Genomic DNA, 23,993 nt, shown 5'->3' with positions numbered 1-23,993 from the left:
GAATTGACGACATCCATGCGACTCGTCTGAGCCGACGTCCAAACCTTCCGTAACGGGATTGGCTTCGTCCATTGTAATGCCATACCGTACAACATCGGAATTTTTCTAGCCTTTGGACGTCACCGAAATAGTTCCGTTCAACTTCCAAACCTGGGCGGACCAGCTGTCACCAAAGCGACAAACGTTATCTGGTTCACTCTTTTCATCCATATCCGTCATAATTACACCTAATTCGTACTAGCACTCTCCTCGCTCTCCTTAAAATTCGTCAAACAATTCAAATAGTTTAAATGTTTCTGTTGAAATGTGAAACAGGAACCTACACATTAAAAACCATTCCCAATTAATGTTAAATGTAAGGATTGACCAAGATTGGAATCTGGGAATGGGTTCTGGGAAAATCTGGGAATGAAGGCGCGGCATCATCCTGCGACACCATCCAAAAATTCACAATTGTTAGTCTTTATAATTTTTTATTTATGCTGTTAATTATTTAATTCATCCCTGTAAAGAACAATTCATAAAAATAAGATTAATAATTCATAGTTTTATCAGATATGGAACCTAACCAAAAGAAACCTGGAAGCAGTTTATAAAATGGATCTTGAACAAGATTAGGGTTGTTCTTACACCTTTTCTAAGAATCTTTAAACGCACAAACATAGCAGTTATACCGTTAAGCCAGACTTTTTATTTTCAATAACAATCGATCTAAATTAATTCTAATTTTTTAATTTTTTTGTGAGCTGCTCTGTTTAAATAAAATGTTCAAGTATTATTGGGAATCCCAGTTTCTTTTAACGCAATAGAACTGCAACACAAACTATGCTTATACTTTCTTCCTTAAAGTTCCTTAATTTTTTTTCATAATTTAATTGAATCGTACCTGAAAAATTTTTCATGAATTTACGAAAGTGATCTTTTTCTACGTGTCTAAAAGGCAAAACACTTCAATTTTCTCTACATTCTCAAATATTTATTGCGTAAAAAGAGGCTTTGGGGGATTTCTTAATAGTAATGTAAGTTGTTCTTGTATTTTAGCTTGCTATTTAGAAGGGAGATATCTGTATTGGATATTTCATTAATTACTGGCTTTCCGATCATCGATTAATACTCATTTATTGAAAAAGAATTGTTCGCAGTGAGGAAGAAAACAAAAAATGTTTTCACTGGCATCTTTTATCGAGTAACGGTTCGATAGTACCATATTTACGATAATACCAAGCCTGGAAATGGTCGTCTCACAATTCGAAAGGTTTTTCAATAATTGTTTGAAGTTTTCGACAACTTCCTAAATTTTTATCATCGTTCCTCGTTGAGAATTTTGAGATTTCCCAAAAAAGCACCTAAAACAGACGTTTTACGAAAGCTGGTACCTAATATTAGGTTATTAACCATAATATAAGATATTAACAACCAACGTGCCACCGATGCCGGTGAACTTGTTGGTGAAAATCCTGCTGCCAACAACGAGAAGCCGGTGGACGTGCGACCCAAAAACGAGTTATCATTTTGGCTGACAAACAGATCACCTACAACACACAAGTAAACTCCATGGCGGGTGGAAATTTTTTGAGTGCATGCAACGCGATTATTAAGATCATGATTGATTTCACCCGGCGATTGACTAGTGCTGGTCTGGCTTTCAACATCTTTTACTTGCTAGCCACCACCAATTAACTTGTGGCGAAGCCGAAACTGACATGTACAGTTCCAAAAGGGAAAAAATTGTTGCCGCATTTGCATAACGACACGATCGAAGTTCTGAAAAGCAGTAACGAAACGGGTGGACACCGTGTGCACAAGAGGAATATATTTCAGAATAAATAAGTATCTTTGAAAAAGAAAATTCTTGAAATCCCATTTTATTCAAAAACAGCGAACATTTCGTCTGTCAATTTTAGACTAAATCAATCAATCGAAACCAGCTCGCCCGGCGTCAAGTGGACCGTTGGGCTGTTTTGCGAATGCTGCTTCCGCCCTGAACCCTGCTGCACCAAGCTCGTCTCCACGATTGCTCAAGTTCTGAGCTACTTTCTGATATGACTTAGCATCCTTCACATTATTGCAATTAGTTTTTTTTTTATTATTTGGACGAAGTTAACAAACTTGCACGATCAGATTGAAATCATTTTGTGCCTGATCATCAGCATCATTGACATCGATCGCGAGCCAAACCCATGCTTCTTTCGTGTCATGTCCTTCTTTCTTGGATTTGTGGAGTTGTGCGTCCTAACTGTCCGAGGTGTCATGGACATCATGGACACCAATGGGGTTTTCTACGGAATCCGTGACGAAAGTCACAACGCGACCTCCTCCATTGTCGGATAGTCTCCGTTTTTGTTCCTCCCTTAAATCAAGAAAGAAGAAAATTTATGAAAAGGGGCACGCGACTGACGCGAGTTCAGCACAAGCTTCCTCAACCTCATTTTCTGTCGAACAGTCGAAGGTCTTAAAGTACGTCTTAAAGTCTCTCTCTAAAGTCTCGTCTCTCTCTCGTCGGGCAACAGTTTTTTTTTCGAAATGGTAACCCTAAAATTAGTTTTAACTAATTCATTTTAATTTTTAACCCTAAATTCAACTTTTAACTTTTTTTTTCTCCTCTAGGCTGAAATTCGGAACAACTTGGCCGTCACGAATGGCGCAGCAGCCGCAATGGCGAAAGCGTTTGGAGCTTTGATTAAAGTCATCTACGATTTCATCGCCTCGGATCTCTCACCTGCTGCGCGCCACCTCAACATCATTTACGCCAGGTTGCTGGCGATTGAAATCATTTTGTGCCTGATCATCAGCATCATTGACATCGATCGCGAGCCAAACCCACGCTTCTTTCGTGTCATGTTCTTCTTTCTTGGATTTGTGGAGTTGTGCGTCCTGACTGTCCGAGGTGTCATGGACATCATGGACGCCAATGGGGTTTTCTACGGAATCCGTGACGAAAGTCACAACGCGACCTCCTCCATTGTCGGATAGTCTCCGTTTTTGTTCCTCCCTCAAATCTAGAATCTTTCTTGTTCCCCCTGTCAAATGTGTGATAATAAAATAAATTAATGTGAATGAATAAGAAGCTAAGAGCAACCGAAGAAACCTTCGGAAAAACATTGGCTGTGTTAAAGAGAGAGTCCAACACAGCCCTAGCTACTACGGCAGCCGAGCCAAGAGAGGCAATCACGGTGATTACTGCTCAACTAGCACAGCTCTTTAGAGCCCTAACCCAGACATCAGAGTCCAGGAGCTAAGGAAAGAAATCCAACAAACGCTAGTAGGACACAGAGAAGCCCATAATACGGCCGCACAAATTCTATCAGACAGGGAAGGCCAAGAATCCTTTACAAATAGGCTTCAGGAAATTCAAAAATTAGTTTTTTTTTCAGTCAACCTCTTTTATGTGTCATATTTTTACTGAGCTGACTACTGACGACGACGCTGTCGAAAAATTACTGAGATGAAGGCAGAATATACAGCAATGCCAATCCCAAATATGTATCTCAAAACATTTAAATTAATATATTCTCATCCGGCAACGTTGCATATAGACCCTTTTGAAATTCTACGATAACACAGAGCTAATAACTGGGAATTTGCACAGGTGTTTGAAATGTGTGCACTTTGTTTTGACGGCAAGGGAAGCATAGTGGAATTCGGTAAATTTGTCATTCTCTGCCACTACAGCGCTAGTGTACATTTCTTCATTATTCAGGGCCCTAAACATAGACCTCGATCGGATGCTGATTTGCATGTATTTGCAATAGCTAGCAGTTTTTTTCAATTGTGGCCTTCTATCGACATATTTCATTCATATTTCTTCTCTTTCGATGAAATTCTTTCAAAAAGTTGTTGAGTGATCAGTTTGTCATGGAATTATTATTTAATTAACTTTCAACGATATCGAATTTTTCTTGACTCCATCTCCTTGGTGTATTATTATAATTGCGAAAATAAGGAACTACCGGTTCAATCTATAGAAACGAAAAATTCAGTGGACAGAAGACATGTAGGGGAGACTGGAGTAAAATGGGACACCGGGTCAAAAGGGACAGTGGGGGGAAAAATAGTAGATGTTAATAAAACTTTAAAATTTTTAGTATGTTATGTAAATCTGTATAATCTACTTCGGCATGAAATTTTGTTGATTTTTGTCAATAACTGCATGAGTTATTGACAAAACTAAAAAAACGGTTTTTATTTATAAATTTTTGTCTCCGCCATTTTATGTTTATAGAAACAAATAAACGGTAATGGCATGTAAATTTAAAATTGAAATGAAGCTGATTCATTTCTTGATCGTTTAAAACAAAAATTAGAATTTTAGACCAATTTGTTTAGACGGTATGAACTTTTTAAAAAAAGAGTCATAATCGGGTTGTTTGGGAGAGCCGTTTTTGCCTAAAATGGGACAGTTACGGACCAATCAGCGTACAGCATTTTTAAGAGGCTCGATTTCCTGACCTAGCAACGCAGGATGTCCTACAGCTCCATAAGGGTTTTTGTATATATAAGAAAAAAGGTTCATTAACACAATAATTTAATTGAAACATTTATAAACTCAAAGAGTCTATGCAGTGGAACACTTTTTCAATTTTTTTCAATTTTATTAATGAATTTTAAGGCGAAAACGGAGGACCCCCACCCCAGTGTCCTCACTTACCCCAAAAAATAGGCTCCTACCATAAATCTGAGTAAACTTTAAAGGTCTTTTATGGGGAAATGGTTTATTATAAAATTATAAAAAAAATATGGGGGGTACATTACAATAAAGAATACATAAAAAAAAATTTTTAACGAAATTAAAGAATTAGTTGGGGAGATATAGGGGGCAAACGAAAACCGTCCCGTTTTACTCCAGTCTCCCCTACCCATTTTATATGCACGAGTTACAAAACCTGTTTATCCCTAGTGATTTCTTGATATCTGATAGTCAATAAATATAAAATTCGACCGTCAGTTTGGAATTCCTTTTAAAAACAAGATTGGAAAAGCTTACAAAAGTATTATAGTAAGAGTATTAAACTAAAACATATTTAGGGTGTAATGATAGAATGTCGGTAATAAGAAACCACCAATTCGAGTCATACATTGTGATAGGATAGCGCAAAGACGACATGTTCCGCTGTACTAATCATGAACTCAAAAAACTGATTATCACCAGTGATTTCAAAATATTTCGTAAAATAATAAATTTGTGATTGTGTCATAAAATTTACAGTTTCAAGAGTAGTACTTACGCTCATTAATGGTATACTGTTTAATTTGTGACACTAAGTAATTACCGATTAAATCGGTATACTGGAAGAGGTAAGCAGAAAAAAATTTCCCGTGTCTAGTGGACGAATAAAAAAGTGATTTTTAGTAGTAATTTGTTAATATGTCATAATAAGTAAATGTGCAATTCTGCTATAAAACTTATGGTCTTATGTGTAATACTCACGCCTATTTAGGATATGCTGTTATAATGCTGATAATAATAAATCACTGGTTCAATTCATATAAAAATGAAAATGTGAGTGCTGTACGAAAGACATCTTTCCATGACATGTGCATTAGTTACAAAACTTATTTATAATAGCGATTTGTTAATATTTGATAATAAGGAAACGTGTAATTCTACCAAAAAACTTATAGCAGTTTTATGTGTACTACTTTTCACATTTAGGGTATACCTTTACAATACCTACAATAAAAAATTTCCGTTTCTATTCATACATTGCGATAGGTTAGGGCACAATTGACGTGATCCCATTTAATATTCACAAGTTACAAAATGGCTTAGGCCATGGGAATGGAATTGGCCATAATAAACATAAATATGATTGGTATAATTGTTTTGTTTTGAGATTTATATTTCGCGATGGCATTGCTCTATCTTACGCCTGCGTCTCAGTTAATGCGGCTACAATGTCGTCAGTAGATAGTTCTGTCAATAGTTGATTATGAAGAAATAATAAAAAATTTAAAAACATCAGCTAACTGGATAAAGACCTTCAAAGTAGAGAAGAATTTTTTTTACATTAGAGGGGATATTCACAGGTGTAACGAAATATTTCACATAAGAAATTTTTATGCAGCAATAAATATTTAAAAATATGACAATTCCCTTAAGATCATCCACAGATGTGTTTTCTTGCGGATTAAAATTTGATTTTCTGTTTTCTCAAAATGCACATTTAAGACAGATAGGCGAATGAGTGAATCTAAGGTGACGAGAGCACAACAGAAATGATTTGTTAATCTCCTGAAAATAGCTTTTGGTTCTCCGAATTGTCAACAGGCATGGGGAGTAGATACTTGCCGTGGCCATTACAACAATGTTTCTTGCGTCTTGTTCCATCCTAAACAAGAGCTTATCCTTTCCAACTCGGAGGAAAAGAGTATCCGTGTGTGGGACCTCACGAAAAGGACGTGCCTCAACACTTTCCGTCGTTAACACGACCGTTTCTAGGTTATGGCTGCTTATCTGACTTTGGGTCTATTTGCAGCCAGTACATTAATATTCTGTAAAATTTCAAATTGGATTACGCTAATGCCCCATTAGCGTAATCCAATTTGAAATTTTACGTGATTAATTTAATGTGTTGTTTATTCAGGGCACAGTTCCGGAATGATGATCTTCAAACTGAAGCGATAAAGGCCTGCGTACAGCTTGCACGGCAATCTGCTATTTTACGTAAAGGAGCGTACCCTTCGTCAGTTGGATCTCACCACGTCGAAAGATACCGGTTTGCTGCAGTTGAGGGGAAGCGCTAGCACGCCGATCCACAGCATCCTTCACAATTTAGCCGAGCAGTCTGCTCTGGTTCTCAATCGCTGCCAATTTAGAAAATTGCATCTACGAGCTCTACTCGGTTCCAGTTGAAGCTGATTGTCCGCAAGATGGTGGCGATGGAAAATGTTCAACAGGTGTGACTGCCATCTGAGTCGCTCGTAATCGTTTCTGTCTTGGATCATAAGTCATAACCATACAGTATGCTACGACAAAAAACACCATTTTGTTTTTCTACAACAATTTATTTCAGTTTTTATTTTTTAGATCATAATCAAAAAGGAAAAGAACGAAGTCAGCAAGAAAATTTTTGGCACCTCCATGTGATGAAATCTTTTATGCTGATGCGTTTTGCTCCGTGATAAAGAAGGCTTGACCTTATTCGATATCCAACAGGAACGTAGTGCTGGACAGTTAATAATAAAAAAAATCAAGTAGATCATTCCAAGAATACTTCTTTATTCAAAAATTTGCTTTGCAGGTTAAAACGACCAAATGTCGTCATATCGTTTGGTCGGTGGACACAAGTCACGTTGCATTACTGGGCAAGCACGTCTTGACCACCGCCAACCGTCGACTGGAAGTGCTGTGCACCATCCAGGAGAACCCCAGACTCAAGACTGCCCCCGGGGAAGTTCCCGGTGTTCTGATATACACCACTAGCCACCAGATCAAGTATTCATTGATCAACGGCAATCACGGCATCATCCGTACCCTAGATCTGCCCATGTACCTCACCCGTGTCAAGGGCAAGGCTATCTACTGTTTGGATCGTGATGCTCGCCCCCGCATGTTCCAGTTGGATCCCCACTGCCCTGGCTCTCCAATGTGGCAACATTGAAGCAGCTCTTGAAGCCGCCAAGGCTTTAGACGACAAGTTTTGTCGGGAGAAACTTGGCGAAGCTGCCCTTCTTCAAGGTAAGGATTCTCGCAAGTGATTTTTTGTTCTTCATAATGTTAACTTACTCTATATTGAATTCTATAGGCAACCACCAGGTCGTTGAGATGTGCTATCAAAGGACAAAGAATTTCAACAAATTGGCCTTTTTGTATCTGATTACTGGCAACCTCGATAAGCTAAGAAAGATGACGAAGATTGCTGAAATTCGCAAGGACACTTCGGGTCAATACCAATCGGCTCTTTTGCTAGCGGATATGCAAGAACGTGTCAAGGTGCTTCGTAACTGCGGACAGGTAATACAGTTCAGTTAACTAAGGTTTGAATGATAGTAATGTTTAAACATGGTCTAGACGAGCTTGGCTTTCCTTACTGCCGCTACCCATGGACTTAATGAAGAGGCTGAACTACTGCAACAACAGCTGGAAGCAGCATGTCAACCAGTACCTACTGTAAATCCATCTGCTGTGTTCTTGCAGCCGCCTTCTCCAATTGCTCAGGCGGAATCCAACTGGCCATTGTTGACTGTTTTCAAGGTACGCCATTGTTTATTTTATACATTTTAATGGGAGGGAAACTTAACATTTGAAATGAACTGGATTAGAGATTTTTCGATGGAGCCATGGGAGCTCGTACCATTGCTTATGGATCTGCTGTTGCTACCAAGGAAGATGCCGGTGAACCTGATGGCTGGGGAGATGATGCCGATTTTGTTTACGATGATGAAGATAAACCAGTTGGATCGGCTGGCACTTGCAAAAACGCACAACAAACTCGCAAAATCCTTCAGGTACTTCATTTGGAAGTTTAATGTGGTAACTCATACTCAATTTGTTTTATTTTGTGTCCATAGGCTTACGATAAAGGTGCAAATGATGAAGTCCAGCTCCACTACGATGAGCACAACCCGTTCAACTTGTGCGCTAAAACTTACACGCCCATCTATCGCAGAAAACCAGAAGAAAAGTGCCCTCTTTGTAGTTCAATTTACCAACCTTCATTGAAGGGATCCTTGTGTCAAGTTTGTATCGTTGCTGAAATTGGAAAGGATTGCATCGGATTGCGGATTAGTACCGCCCAATTCCGATAAACGAAACGTTCGTGCCCCTTGATAATTACAGTATCGTTTATTTTATCAACTGGCCGAACCCCAGTCTTTTGATCAACAGTTTGTTATTTTTCTTTCGCTTTTTGCTATGTTGGTTTGTTAATTTTGGGGTAGTACTAGTAAGTACTACTCTGTCCCGATCTACACAACCACAACTGAGGCGGCCAAGTATTAAAAGTGGATGCTAATCTTAGGATTTCTTAAGGTTTAGTTTGTAATCTGTGTCTAAATACAATACAAGCTGTTCTCACTCTTTGTTTGATTCTTATCCGTGTAACACCACCTGTCACAGTTGCTGACCTCGCCTGCGCAAAGCTGACAATTTCACTATCTTTCAGGAGTAATCTTCGAGACAACTCTGATTCAAGACCTGCCGGTCAGAACCCTTTTTTGCTCGACATCGCTGACGCCTTTTTCATGGCGTCTCAAGTACTCGCAATTTCAACCATGAACTAATCTTCATCATTCGCAAACACAAAAACAAGCAAACTTAACTGAACTTACAGACTTCAAGAAATTCATCAACCATTTCGCAGTAGGAAACTCATCCACATTACTGCAACGAAGTTTCCAAAAAAATCTCATCAGGTATCCTACTTTATCCTCTCTCTCATTTCATCCATCATGACAATACTCGAACAGCCAAAGAAATCATGGAATAATTGCAACAAAAAAGGAATTTTTCATATCACCAATAAATACACCAGAATTCTCATTTAAAATTTAAAATATTTAATTCTCATTGCATAGCATAAACTTGAACAGATACCTTTTCAAAATATCACACGTATATCTTTTAGTTCAAGCATCCACCCTTTTTTCATACTCCTTATTTGCACTTATATTCACTAATTCAAGTCTAATAAAAAGTCTTTTTCCCTCTTCTATCGAACATTTTTTTTTAGTAAAAAAGAAAACATCACCTGTAGCGTTCATCATCATCATCATCATCATCTTAACAATTTTTTAATTTCTCCCTTTTTTACCGATATTGGAGCTGGAGAATTTGAAAATAATCGAGTGATGACCACTGACTTGTTTGTGAAACTCTTATTATGGTGTTGCCATCATCAACTAAACTTGTCCTTACGCTTAAACTAAACTTGTCCTTATCGGAATCAGAAAATAAACATGAGACAACCGCTCATGCTATTTGAAAATTTTCCTATATCAACCTATTGAAGTAGACGAAGACGAAGACTACAAAATTTCGCAATTCACGTAAATCTCGACCACCAAAGGAACGCTATTTTAAACGTAATCCCACATGATGAAAAATAATATTGATTAAGAAAGGAAGTTAACGAACGATCCATTTGATTGAAATCTCTAACAGAGACTGAGAAGTCGTTTAGCTGATATAAAGGTGAAACCCGGTCATTTGAACAGCTTTCTCAAATCCTCAAGGTTACTACAGTAAAATGGATTTTGAATCTGGCTACGAAAAGGAATTCATCTATTCAACTCATTCAAGATACGGATTCGTCTTTTTTAAATAAGGGAGGGATGTTAGTAGACCTTTGATCAACTAGCACGTGATCAACACGTATGTGGATCGTCTGGAAACTTACATCCAGTCTGTGCCCTCTCAACGTCAGCACCTATTAAATACTTAAGCGCTGAAACTCCACAGGACTGTATTAAATGTTTTTCATTTGTGTCCTAAAATAATATAAGATGTTCTCCTTACTCTGTGTTCGTGTCTTCTTCCGTGTAACACCACCTATTAAAGGATAAAAATCCAAGATTGGTACACTGGTCCATCAAAGTCTTACGATAAATAGTCTCTTTTCTTTAGTTCAAATCTACATAACCAATGAAACACTTTTTATATTGAGCGTTGGTTTTGATCTTGGGCAGTTAGATAAGCATTTAAAAATACCAATTATTTTTACTATTTTTAACCAGGGAAGTGAAAGCGTAAAAAGAACATTAGAAGATCGCCTGTAAAAGTGTGACGAATATAGAGATTCTGGGCCTTCAGTGGGGTGATTAAGTCCTTCAGTGTTTGAGTGTGTGGTCAGCCGTGCAGTGCTTTTTTTTCAAGTTGAAGCTTATTAATAATTTAGCAGGAAGGATAGAGAGTTGCAATAGTCAATAGTGGATGCAAAGAAAGTATGGATAAGAATATTCGGCGTTCAAAGATACAGGTGCTTGTGGATAAGGCAGATGAAATAGAGTTCAAAATAGGCTCCCTTACAGATGATATTAACCTGCTCCTCAATAGAGAGGTGAGAATAAACATTCAGTACTGGCCCAAATTCAGCTCCACCTACGTGAAGTTTCAGAGGAGAAAGTTTGTGTGCCCTTCGGATCGACATACATGAAGTCCGTTTTTAGGTTATTTATTTTACAACAATTGTGTGCCATCCAATCACTGAACTCCTCAATGCAGTCTAAAAATTCAATGAAAGGGGCTTAACTAAAACACTTGGTCGCCATCTAGCTCAAATTACACTTAGAGCTCCACTGACAAGTGAAAATCATCGACAAAAAAAAATAGGAATACCAAGTTTTTTTTGCAATCCCGTAGGTTGGTCTAGAGTAGCAAATATAGAGAGGGGTGGGGGCAAGAACAATACCCTGGGAAAGACTATACAGTAGAGGACATTTATCAGAAGAAAAATTGAAGACAAAGAAAGTTTAAGAACGATTAGACTAATCTTACTCAAACTTTCGCGGCAACACTTATCGGATTAGTGTTGCGTAAGTGGTACTATATCGTTTTCGTTTCATTTTTGGATTTTCAAAATAATCCTTTTCCTTTTTTCATTTTAAACAAGCTATCCGTGACTCAACCTTTTCAAAATACCCCCTTTTTTCCTGAGGTACTTTTTGGATCGTAATCCGGAAAGGGACTTAAAAAATCCCGTCTTTTCGGCTGAATGTTTCGCGAACAAATGTTTGAATCCAGTTATTTGCAAGTGTTTTCGTACTGGTAATACTATCACCCTGAGCCCGAGTAGAACTAGAATTTGGTTCGTTCAACATGTCGTCGTCATTTGGTGAACCTTCTACTGTCCCTTATGTTTGTAGAGGGTGGGATCCAGACTTCATTAAATTAAGAACAGACGTGATTTTTTCTTGAACGACTAAAATTTTTAAATTGAAATGCATTGCAATTTACTAATTAATCCACAATGCTAATTAAATTATTTTGAATAATTTGTTGGTGTTCAGGCCTTCAGGGATAATAAAAATTTAAAATTTGGGTCAAGCGCTGTAACTAAAAAAATTTGAAAAGGTGTAAAAAGAATGAAGAGAAAAAATCAATTTAAATTAACAAATCTTCTAAGTAAAAGTCTGTTATTTTCTTTAGGGCATTACTAATAGGCAGTATGCAAAAGATCAGTATCTTACTTCAATCAAATGAAGTTTAAGCTCCTCAACGAATGGAATTAAAGAGAAAAAAGTCGGCGTGAGATCCGCACTGACAAGCTGTGAGTAAGACATGCGCGAAGGGTTCCAGTAGCTTTTCAATTTGTGAGATAAGGTTCCGCTAAAAATCCGAAAGACGTGCAATCGCAATTCAGTTCTTCGCAAACTACTTTATATAGAACAGCAATTATTTTATGCTAAATCAAAAGTAATCTTTGATCCAACATTATTTTTCCCACAGCATTTAACTCGTGACAAATATTTGGCATCCGCTTCATCAGAAATACAGCTCAAAGCTGAAGAATCCCAAGTGATGTTCACAGGGGGTGAAATTAAGAAAATGTATTCTGATTTCAGGATTGCATTTAGTTTGAGGAAGAATCTACCAGATAAAAGAAATAATATAAATAACACAGAATTTGTAAATAACAAAGAATCTTACGAATCCATGAACAAATCAAATTTAGACAAAAATGGTTCTTTACAGCCAATTTGTTGGTTTGGATTCTAAAAAACGTCTACTATTTTTGCAAGGTAAAAACATCCCTTTGTTGTAATGTTCACATTAAAAGGGGAATGTTACTTGCTTGCTTCACTTAGAAGAAAAATACCAAGTTTACTTCCCAGACTGCACCTTCTTACGCCACTAGTTTTGTTATTCATAAACAATATAGCAAATTTAACAGGTGTTATTGACTTCTTTAACATCTTTCCTTAGTGCATAGCTTTTGCTTTAATTTTTGCGAACTTGTGTTCTTAATATAAATTTTCAGTAATAAGCGCAAAAAATGGCAAAAGTAGTTTAATATTAAAAGTTTGCATTCTCGCAAGATCGACACGAAACCGCTTGCGTTCTTCTCGCAGGATTGGCAGAATTTTTCTTCAAACTTTTTCACCCAAAAGCAAACCCATCCACTGTCTGATAGATGTCTCTCTTCTCTCGATTTGGAAAACGGACCATACTCACCTCTTCAATTTTCTCTTCATGCGCCTAATTTTTTAAAAAAGGGTTGCATTGGGTCGCGTCAAAAGTAGAAAAAATTAGAGTGGTTAGTTTTGTGTTAAAGTGGAGCAACAGCATTCACAGGTCGACACAGTAGCTGCAGTAACAATCAATATGAATTATTGAATCTTGATTAAATAAAAACTTTCAAAATCTTTATTATTTGTGTTTTCCCTTTCATGAATTTCAGTTTTAGTTCACGTCAAGAAACAACGAAGGATCATAAACTGATTAATTTCTCACAGCATCGGAAACAACAAGTAGGAAATGATGACGGGGTAAGTTTAATTACAGTTCCCACCAAGCTATTAAGAACACCCCCCTCGTTTTGCGTGCTTCCTTATGGCGCTACGTGTCTACGTGTTGATAGTTGTATTCACTATAAAAATTTTTGAAGCAAAATCCCTATATTCAAAGGACTAACAAATTGATACAATATCATACCGAACTCGCAAAACATCAGAAAAACAGTTTTCTGGCTCAATTATCTGAGTGAAAATCAAAACTAACTTTGTTTTACCACGTCAATCACTAATTAAACTGATGTGACCACCTTCACATTTTATTTTTCATTGTATCGGTATGAAAAGGCAGGGTTTGAAATGAAATTTTTACCACGGGCATTTGTCCCAAAAATTGTTAGTACAATATTTAATCAACCGTGGAATGCCACCTAACAAGCTTACGAACCCGAACCGTGCGAATTTCTTTATACAATTTCAATTTATTTTGCTGCATGTAACAAGATTAATTATGATAAATTTCAACAGTGCGTTCGGTCGAGATCCATGAGTGTAATAATGGCGGGCTTTCTTCTATGCATGTGAATGCCCCATTTGCTCCTGAGATCGCTAGGTAGCTTATCGATGACTAACTCTAGAGCTGGACCAGAGCAGATGTGAGACCCTTCTACGTCTTGAAGTCCAGATGTGACGTCATGTACCTGGGCAGCTAAATCGCGCAGTGCCTGGCCGTCGAAGACCCTGCAGTTTCTAATGCGTTGTAGTCTGTGCAGGTAGCCTCGCTCAATTAGGTACGATTCTCCGTATCTCCTGTGCAGCTCTTCGAAGACTCTGTCGTAGCTGTTTGCGTTTCTCAGCATCGCCTCGAATCCTTGCCGAACGTCCGGTGTCAGCATATTCCTTAGTGCTACAATTCGCTGGGCATTAGATGGCAAAACTTCGTGAACGAGCTCTTTAAAGGATCTTGAAAAGGAGTGCCACGCTCTCGGATCCCCGTTATAGGGCGTTATTTCGATCTTCGGTAGCATAGCTGACAACCAGTTGAACTCTCCACTGCCGGAATTATATACTGATCGTGGTGGTGGATTCCGAAGGCTGGTCTCGAGAAGGTTGTCGGACGGCGTAGAGTTTGCATTATGACCAATCATATTCTTAGGAGTCTCTAAAGACGATTCGAGGGCTCTGTCGATTAATTTCGTTCTTTAGTTAAGCTCGCTGATCATCTTATTTGGCCCGAGGGAAGAAAAGGGAAAAGAAGAAAGTATGGGCCCCCCTTTTTCATACTTGAAATAATATAATGAAACAAAGGAGAAATCGCGACAACACCGCGGGGTGGGATAGAAGGGGAGAAATGGGCTAAAATGACAAGTCTCATTTTCAATTTGAAATTCATTATATTAAATGATACTCAAAAAATTTGAAAATGACACTTGTCATAGAACAAACGAAGTTCTTTATTTTGCTTTTTTTGGCGTCTTTGTAGGGTTATTTTTTCCCTAATTAGAGAGCGGCAAAGTAGCCACTTTTTAATACGCTTCTACAGCGTGTTTCTAAACTTTTACATCCATTTGTAGATGCCCTCCCCTTAGATATAAAAATCTGAAAAAATTCAGGAAGTAGCCAACTATTATGGCTACTTCAAAAAAAAATTTCAACACCCTTCGTCAAAAACCCGATTTTTTGGGAACGCGGCGAAAATCGGCTTTTTACATAAGCTTCTCTCCGCTCCTCTCGCGCGTTTCCAAACTTCTGGTAGGTACTGTAGGTAATAACAATTGATTTGATATGGTTGAATTCTTTGCTTTTTTCCTTTATACTAATAGGTTGTCATCAATACTTGTAGACCACAAGCACCGTTACAAGTTTGGCCTCAAAGATGGTGCGACTATCTACCGATGTAACAACAGGAATAACAAGAATAGTTGTAAATGCACCGTATTACACAAAGCTATTAAGTATTATTTTTTAATTGGTGGACCCATAGTTTGCAACACCAAACAGCTCAAAGCATCATCTGGCTGTTATGAGATCTTTGAAAGAACAAAAAACAATTTGATGAAATTAGCACAGGCATATATAAAAATAACCAAGCTTATAAAGCATTTGACCCAGTTAACAAATTATCAAACAAATGTTGTAAAAATAAATGTCTATGAATCGAGAAGGAATTGGAAGAGTTGAAACCTGGAAGACTTGATCGAAGAATTTTCAATGGAATATTGACTTCTTTAAAGAAAAATGAATCAAATGTGTGTTTGGCTGTAAGCTGTAAAACTTGAATGTACCTATGAGAATATTTTTAAAAACATTAACTCCAATGCAATCAAAACAAACAGAAGATTAACTTTTTGATTTTGGGAAAAAGGGAAACAAATAATTTTAAGAAAGAAGAAAAAATAACATGTTACCATATACCAATCTGGGGCATCTTTATTATTTTAACAAACCATGACATCCAAAACCCAATAACTGATGAGTGTCGATCTTTGGTGATGTGTTAAAGTTCTCGTCGTCAAGATTGAAGAGATACTGAAATCCCGTGGAAACAATTTTGCTTTTTGGAAAAGGAAACCAACAGAGGAAAAAATAGGTTATTTTTGCCTTCATTTGATTTCATCATGCAGATTCAGGAAAACCAAAATTCGTAATAAGAAAATGCCGGCGTTTATAATGGCTATATTAAATAGGCTTATATTTGTCACCATGTCATCAAAGCCTTCTTCTCCAACATCCTGCTAAAAAAACGAAAGGCCAAAGAAAATGCAACAAACGGGGTAATAGCATGAAACGGTTGTCATCAAACAAAGTAAGAATATATTTTACATTGTCCATGGCCTGTTCATAGTTTTTTTGAAGTGAAGCATATTTAAGATTGGCATCCTCAAGCTCCTTTACATGGACCTCCTCCCTATCTTTCAAAAGCTTTTTAAGGCTTTCGATTTCCTCGATGTGGTTTGAAGTAAGATTGGCATGGTTGGCCTGTCGATGGGTCGCATCAAAGGAGGCAGAATGAAATACTTTGTTCTCTTTGGGACCAGGTTGGGGGTTCTTCAGTTTTTGCGCCATGAAGCGCTGGATTGAGTGCATGACGGCCACTTCGGCTAGTCGAAAAGTGTTTAAAAAAGTGAAGTTTGAAAAGTGTGTAAGCCAAGTCCACGGTGTACTGGCCTGGCTGAGAGGACCAAGTATGAAACGCTGTGGCCAGCTGCAGAAATTGTCAAGAACACCGGCGAAAAATCCTAAGTTCCCTTTATTGCCGACTCGCATCCTATAATATGCGTTCCAGTTCGTGTCGGCTGACCTATTTGAATTTTCCCGGTTCAATTATTTACTTTTAGTCGACGCTTACGGTAAGTGTTCTTGTGTCGTGCCGTTGAAGTCCACTACGCCAAGTGCCCTGATTGGTGAAATGTAGGAGGGAGTAAAAATGTAGGATGAGGAAGAAAGCACAGCACAATCAAAGGCAAAGCCCAATTCTAACTTTTAGATAAATATTATAATTAGCGTAATATGCATGGATGCAATATCATGCAATATTAATCAGGGTGAAATCTGTCTGTATATAAGATAGCTCTGTCTATCGATAGGACATCAATTGTTTTTCGAAACCCTTTATCCTCGAAGCTAAGTTTCAGACAATATCCAGCCATAAATATTTAATTGATTCCTTCAAAAAAGTAATCCTTCGATGGATCATATTTTTTCTTTATTAACTGTTATATCTTTAAATCGTGGAATACAATGGGACCTAAATCAGAGTCATCTCCGCCTCAGGCGTCAAACCTCGCTCTGAAACATCCTCTTTTGGTCCGGTAGCTGGAAAGCGGGTCGCCACCTCTCTCAGCGCAACACTCGGAATCAAATGCTCGGCAGGCGGCGGTTGCTCATCCTCTTGTCCATTGCCTTGCCCATCCTCTTTACCCAAACTGACGCCAGCTTCAATTTTGTCAGAGGATTACATTTCCGATATATCTGAGCCACAGTCTTCCAACAAGGTCTTCAAACGCGCATACGAGAAAGTGGCGTCAAATAAGCATATTTTATTTTCTACCACTACTTAAAAACTAATCTAGTTTTATTTTATAGGAAACATGAAGATGAACCGGCGAATAAAGACGAATAAATGACTGAGGAGCCTTCTCCTGAAAATTATTTGTATTAAACCATGTCAATAGTGTCAATTGAAATGTTAAATTAAAATGAATAAAGGGTTAAATAGCAAAAATAACTTGACTGTTTCAGATTTTTTTCTTAGGCTCGACCCCATTTCCCAAACTCAGTCCCATCCTTCTGTATCACTCTTTTGCTTGGTCAAGGATTTTAATTTGCTTTGATTTTGTGGTTTTCTCCGGTCGTTTTGCGTGATTAAGGTTTAGAAGTTTAAATTAAGTTTCAATAGTCGCGGCTGTAGTGTAGGCGCATGTCACTGTAGATTTTTTCAAAGCTAAACATGTCAAACATAAACATGTTTATTTCATTTAGAGTCTGGAAATACCAACTTTAACGGCAGATAACATCAGTTCAAGCAACGAGTCTCAACGAAAATACATTCTCTATTCGGAATCGCAATTGGCCGCACTTACAAAGCAATCATAAAGGCAAAAAAATCAATCTTTCGATTACTGCTGTCAACATAACCCAAATAGCAGACGTCCTACGTTCATTAAAAGACGTGTTCATCGATATTTTGTACGGCACTTACAGAATTTGGGTTTGCCTTTTTTATTGTGCTGTGCTTTCTTCCTCCTTATTGTGCATCGCACTACTTGGAATAGTAATCTTTACTAATGTAGATAAAAGCAAAAATAAATCGAAACTTTCAATTTTCTAATATTGCTTGTTTGTCCGATAGTCAATGTAGTCTACGGGTACCGATTGAAATTCATTAACAAAGGTTTCATGTATCCCTAGAAAAGTTTTATCGGGTGGGAACCGGTGTGGAACCAGTGTTTCTCATCCGTATGAAGTGTGACACTGGTTTGACACACTGGTATCAACCCCCTTGTTCGCGTGATATGGGGGGTTCAACACCAGTATTCTTCCTCCATTTTGCATGCATACATTTTATCTATTGAAATGTTTGTTTTCCAGTGTTATTTCCGTATAATACATCAGCTTATCAACTACGTATTTTTCTTTTAGTGTTAACCCAACAGCTAATAGCCAATTGCTTGATAATAATTCCAGACGATAATGGTTTATGAAACCAATTTTAATCAAAACGCTACCCTTCCTTTAACTATTGCTATTATTAGTGCATACACCTCATTTTAAATAGTATTTTACTGTTATTTGTATCGTTACTCATTGAATATTGAATAAACATTCTCTAACGGCCTAACGCTCTTTCATCTTTTAGTTCTGGAATGATAGCAGAACATACATTAGCTGTAGTTGTATGGAATGCCAAAGCGACAAAAATTTAACTGCTCCAAATTAAGTGCTCTCTAAAATTTATTGCTAAAAATTTAGTGCTCTCTCTCCTCCGCAGACCGCAGTGCTTCCATTTTTGGAAAATACGAGCCCCCAGAGGTTGCCAGATCAGGGAAAAAACCTAATATACAAATGGAAACTCCCCCAAAAAATCCCTAAACACAATTTGTTTTCCTTTTTACCCAAAATCGAATAAATCCCTATAAAATTGAATAAATCCCTATAAAACCCCCTACATTTGCCAACAACGAAGAAAATTAGAAATAGAATACGATTAAAAAATTAAAGACTTTCCACCCTAGATTTTGAAAAAAGTCCCAAAATATCCCTATAGAGTAGTCTAACGTCCGAAGTTGCCAGTTCGCTGAAATTGTGAAAAATCGATTTGACACGTAAAAGTAAAATGTCTTGAATGGCGGCTTATGGAGTTTCGCCCGTTTTAATATTAGTTTTTAATTTTCCATTTAAGTCGTCTTCAGTTGCTATTCTTAATTGGATAACTACATTACTTAGTTACCAGGTAATCTTTTAAGATTGATTTCCCCTTGATAGTCATTGTAGTTTATTTTTATTTTTTTATTTTTTTTTTTTTTAATTTTCGTTTCTCTGCCTCCTTTTGGACTTTGGAGGAGTTCTAACTTCTAAGCTATCGATTGAAATCCAATAGTTAGCTTAACAATTGATCTGCAATCGGAATTCAGACGAATTTCATTGTTGACATCAACGGCAGTCAACGGGCTGAACGCAAGACAAAAATTCATTGTGGTTCTTTTTCGTCCTGAATAGCCAATTATTATTGGAATTTGACAAAGAATTTATCTGTGACGTGAAGTGCTGATTAACCCTGAAAACTCTCATAGGAGGCAAGTATTTTGTATACGATTTGGTTCAAAAAGAATGAATAAGTTGATATTCTGCTTCTTTTACCTTTGAAATATTCACAACAAATTATTAATAAGAATTATTTGTTTTACAGTGACATTATTTATGGGGCTATTCGAAACAATCATGGCTACTGAATGTTCGTTGATTGATTTCAAGGAAAAGGTTAGTTCAGGTCTAATTGTTAGTGTGTGTTCAGTTAATGTTGTTGAGATTAATGTAAAGCTTGGTTTGTTTTTAGATTGAAGCAGCTGTGTCTATGGTTCCTTCTATGACTGCAGAAGAAAAACTTAGAGCAGTCCAGCTTTGGAATATTTTATCTGAGAAGCTTCAAGAAATAGTGAATAGTTCAGCTGCAGATATTAATGCACTTTCATTTCAGGAGCCCCCTGCGTCTGTTGGAGCTCCAAATTTTTTCTTTTATCCACCGTCAAAACAGTCACAAACTCAAGAAGAAAACCCAGGACCTTTTAGCTCAGAGAATAATCATGTACAACTATCAAACAAGTTTCCCATTAGAGAGAGTATGGAGACTGATAATTCACTGGCCAGCTTTTCTGACATTCAATGCGCTGATGATGAGTCAATTCATATGGATGGGATGTGTCCTTTGACACTTCCTTTGAGCATTGAGGAAAGGAGTGAGCTGACTCCTTCTGACATTCTACCAGATGCTGATAAGGAAAAAATCAAACAGTTTGAGTGTACAATATGTGGAGTTTCATTCAGAACTAAAGGGCATCTGTTAGACCATGGTAGAAAGCATACAGGTAAATAGCAAGTCTTTGAAGAAATTTTGTTTTGTCTTAATAATGCAATTTGTTGACAGGTGAAAGACCATTTCATTGCACCCATTGTGGAAGTACCTTTACCACAGGAAGCAATCTCAAAAGACATGGTATAATTAATATTTTTTTAAATTATTGAATGTTACACAATATATGTTTAGCTTAAGTTTGCTTCAAAATTGATACAAAATCCCCTTTTTCTAGTTAAGTCCCATATTGGTGATAAAACTTGGACATGTTTAGAATGTGGAGCAAAATTCCTTGAAAAAAAAACATTGCTGGTTCACATGAGAAGACACACTGGGGAAAAACCATATCAGTAATTTAGTATTTTTCATCTTTTAATACTTAATTTATTCCAGCAATCTTATCGTGAGCGACTTATTATTAAACAGGTGCTTAACGTGCAACAAGCGTTTTAGTCAACTGAGTATTTTACAGTCTCATATGGCTTCGCATGCTGATCAAAGATGTCATTTATGTGAATTATGTGGAAAATCATTCCGGCAAAAATCACAAATGAAAACACATTTGCTCAGACATAAAGGAGACGAAGTAAAAAAATATCCATGTCAAGAATGCTCCATGTCTTTCCTAACAAGCAGTAAGCGCTATTATTATTTTAAGCCTATTATTATTTCTTAGGTATCATGTATCAAGTACTTAAAATGTGAATATTTTAAATTTTACTTTTATAAGGTGACTTCCGGCGCCACACTCGCGTCCACACCGGGGAAAGACCGTACGATAAATTTATCTTAAACTCTAATCAGTTTTTCATGCTTTTAATTCATTGTAAATGCAGTTTCATCTGTGACCTATGTGGGAAAAAATTTACGCGGATGGAGACCTTAAACGAACATAAAAATCGACACAACGGTATCAAACCATTTGTTTGCTCAATATGTGACAAAGGTATTGAATATTGCCATGAAATGGCTATTTTTGTACGGAAGTATATGTGTTTGTTCAATGTTTCATTTATTATAGCGTTTTCAGAAGCCTCGGGTTATGGAAAACACATGAAAAAACACACCGCTAAAACAACCGAGTCAGAAACCTTAGAAGTGAATGACACATAACATGAATTGATATCACTTTACTTCTGACAATTCCTAAACTTGTATATTATGTTCACTGCGAATATCACGCATTAGTAAGAGAGAAATCAATTGTGATCATTGTGATCTAGAAATTGCTACATTTTAATGCTGTAATAATATTTATAAAGCCATGTCATATTGTCTACTAGTAAAGTGTTTTCCATTAAAATTTTTTTGATCGCACACGGTACGTTAAACTGGAATGTTTAGTATATTTTTCAAGATTTGAACATTTTCTTGACTAACAGTAAACCAAGTTTGAAGTAAATTTGACAACGGTAAAGTATTATAATAATATGTACAGTACGTTTATAGAAAATCAACGCTTGAGTAATTGTTTACTTCCATCCATGGAGTTGGGTGCATTACCGCTTTAGTGCCTGTAATCGATGAAGTATATTGCTTGTCGCGATAATTAATAATGTTCGACTCTTTATCGTCCAGGAAGTTTTTAAATGTAGCTGCTGTTCCACTTAAACGCAAATCATCAAGGGGATAATCAGTAGCACTAGTCAGTTCTTTCAAGTAGGCTGTTTGAAAATCTAACGCGTCTAGTTTATCTTTAATTTTTTCCTCACGAGTTTTCCACGACAACATGTCTTCTGCGCGCTGTAATTTATTTGGAAATGGTATCCGGCCAAGTATGACATCCCGAACATACCATGTCTGAGCATCGAATAGCGATAAGCTGAAGTATAAATTTTGCATTCCAAGGTATATCAGACGTGGCTGTTCTTGGAAGAAAATACCTTTATAGAGCTGGCTAGGGTAGAAACAATTCGTAGTGACAAGCCTTAGGTCGTCATTCAAAAAAGGAAAATGATGTTTATAGCCGGTACAAAGGATGATGGAGTCAAAGTCGCGTTCACTCCCATCAGGAAAATGAGCTGATCTTCCTTCCATTCTGGTAAGGAGTGGCTTTTCTTCGATTTTACTCGGCCATTTGCATCCAATGGGCTTCGTTCGGTAACTGATGGTTATGGATTTGGCACCAAATTTAAATGTTTGCAATGCGATATCTTCGGCGGAAAGACTTCCACCAATAACAAGGATGCTCTGCTCAGCAAATTGTCTAGCATCGCGAAAGTCGTGACTATGAATGACTTGGCCGGGGAACGTTTCTATCCCCTCTACGTAAGGGACATTTGGCATCGAAAAATGGCCAACGGCAACAATAACATAATCAAAGTCCTCGATGCTGCTTTTCCCCGTAGTTAGATTCTTCTTTCGGACATGAAAAATTTCTTTCTCGCGGTCAAACTCCACATAACTTACCACGGTATTGAATTGAATACACCGTCGCATATTTGATTCTTCAGCTCTCCCAAGAATGTAGTCACGGAATGCTTCCCGCGGTATGAAAGACGGGATTGATTTTGAAAAATGATGATCGAAACTATAGTCGGCAAATTCGTGACATTCTTTAGGTGCGTTCGACCATAAATGGCGATACATACTTCCGTGTCTAGAAAAAAAATCAATTGGTCTTGCCTAGTTAACTTTTGAATTTGTGATAAATATTAATTTAATTTGTTTACACAGGTTCTCCGTATTTATCGAATCCCGTTCTCCACGTGTAATTCCACATCCCACCCCAATCGTTTTGCTTTTCAAAACAAACAATCTCCGGAATTTTCTGGCCACTTGACTCTAACAAGGCGAACGCTCTCATTTGAGACAATCCACTTGGACCTGCTCCAATGATAGCGATTCTCGCGGTCGCGGGATGATCCATGATTTCAAGGCGTTTGCCTATTCTCATAGTTTTTAAGCAAAGGTAATCACTGTTTTTAAATGGGATGGATTTAATTACTCAACTGTGTGTTCTTCAATCCTGGAAATCTTCATAAGACGTTATTGAATTAAAATATGTACAAAGGGGCGTGTAAGATATACGTTTAATACCTTAGCAACTGAAACAGCTCAGGAAGCTTCACAAAGAAGACTAATGCTCCTCGCTAGGTTAGTGATTCTCTGATTTTTATCTAGACTCGGGTATATTTGTTTTTCCCTGAGTTAAGCTGAATCCCAAGAGATGGCACAAGATCTACAAAAACTTTAAAAATGAAAGTAAAAACATTCTAAATCATCACATGCTTGAAATCAAACGTTGGATCAAACATAGGAGTAGTACTTGTCAATTTTTAAAGTTTTTCTTCAGTATTGCATTTCTTAGAAACCGCTGTAAAATCTTACTATCACTGGGCAAAGAAACAGTATGTGGAAAAACATTAGTATGGAGCATTTTAATATAAGCGAGAATAAAATAGGAAAAAAACAGGAAATAATTTTTTTACGTTGCGTCGTTTAATAACAAAACATTGCAGCAGTTTGCTAAACCAATTGACAACATTGAAACAGATATTCCAAAATCATTTTGAAAAACATTATCTCGCTA

The 23,993-nt window shown here is 37.2% G+C and overlaps 2 protein-coding genes and 1 pseudogene across 7 annotated transcripts; 2 read left to right on the top strand and 1 right to left on the bottom strand.

Annotated features, from left to right (window-relative positions):
- Nucleotides 1-6,181: 6,181 nt before the first annotated feature.
- Nucleotides 6,182-8,748, top strand: LOC124348725 (annotated as a pseudogene).
- Nucleotides 8,749-19,493: 10,745 nt separating this feature from the next.
- On the top strand, nt 19,494-21,778 carry LOC124348428 (oocyte zinc finger protein XlCOF6.1-like). Its single transcript, XM_046798639.1, has 9 exons — nt 19,494-19,685; nt 19,799-19,869; nt 19,946-20,474; nt 20,534-20,602; nt 20,697-20,811; nt 20,888-21,096; nt 21,192-21,234; nt 21,298-21,407; nt 21,483-21,778. The coding sequence occupies exons 2-9, from the start codon at nt 19,810-19,812 to the stop codon at nt 21,572-21,574; spliced, it is 1,227 nt and encodes a 408-aa protein (XP_046654595.1). The 5' UTR covers nt 19,494-19,685; nt 19,799-19,809; the 3' UTR covers nt 21,575-21,778.
- Nucleotides 21,779-21,875: 97 nt separating this feature from the next.
- On the bottom strand, nt 21,876-23,709 carry LOC124348426 (senecionine N-oxygenase-like). Of its 6 annotated transcripts, none has more exons than XM_046798637.1 (4): nt 23,501-23,709; nt 23,414-23,437; nt 23,134-23,347; nt 21,876-23,060 (listed from the first exon to the last, which is right to left on the bottom strand). In XM_046798637.1, exons 3-4 carry the CDS (start codon nt 23,328-23,330, stop codon nt 21,905-21,907), a joined length of 1,353 nt encoding a protein of 450 aa, XP_046654593.1. In that variant the 5' UTR covers nt 23,331-23,347; nt 23,414-23,437; nt 23,501-23,709; the 3' UTR covers nt 21,876-21,904. The 6 variants fall into 6 exon arrangements, with proteins under 6 accessions (XP_046654593.1, XP_046654592.1, XP_046654594.1 ...); XM_046798636.1 differs by having other exon boundaries at nt 23,134-23,346; nt 23,411-23,429; nt 23,501-23,576; XM_046798638.1 differs by having other exon boundaries at nt 23,134-23,346; nt 23,411-23,437; nt 23,501-23,544.
- Nucleotides 23,710-23,993: the final 284 nt, after the last annotated feature.

This window comes from Daphnia pulicaria, chromosome 7 (assembly GCF_021234035.1).
Source record: "Daphnia pulicaria isolate SC F1-1A chromosome 7, SC_F0-13Bv2, whole genome shotgun sequence".
Lineage (NCBI taxonomy): Eukaryota > Metazoa > Arthropoda > Branchiopoda > Diplostraca > Daphniidae > Daphnia > Daphnia pulicaria.
Note: the sequence above shows the minus strand (reverse complement) of the source record. Positions and strands in the feature narration are given on the sequence as shown.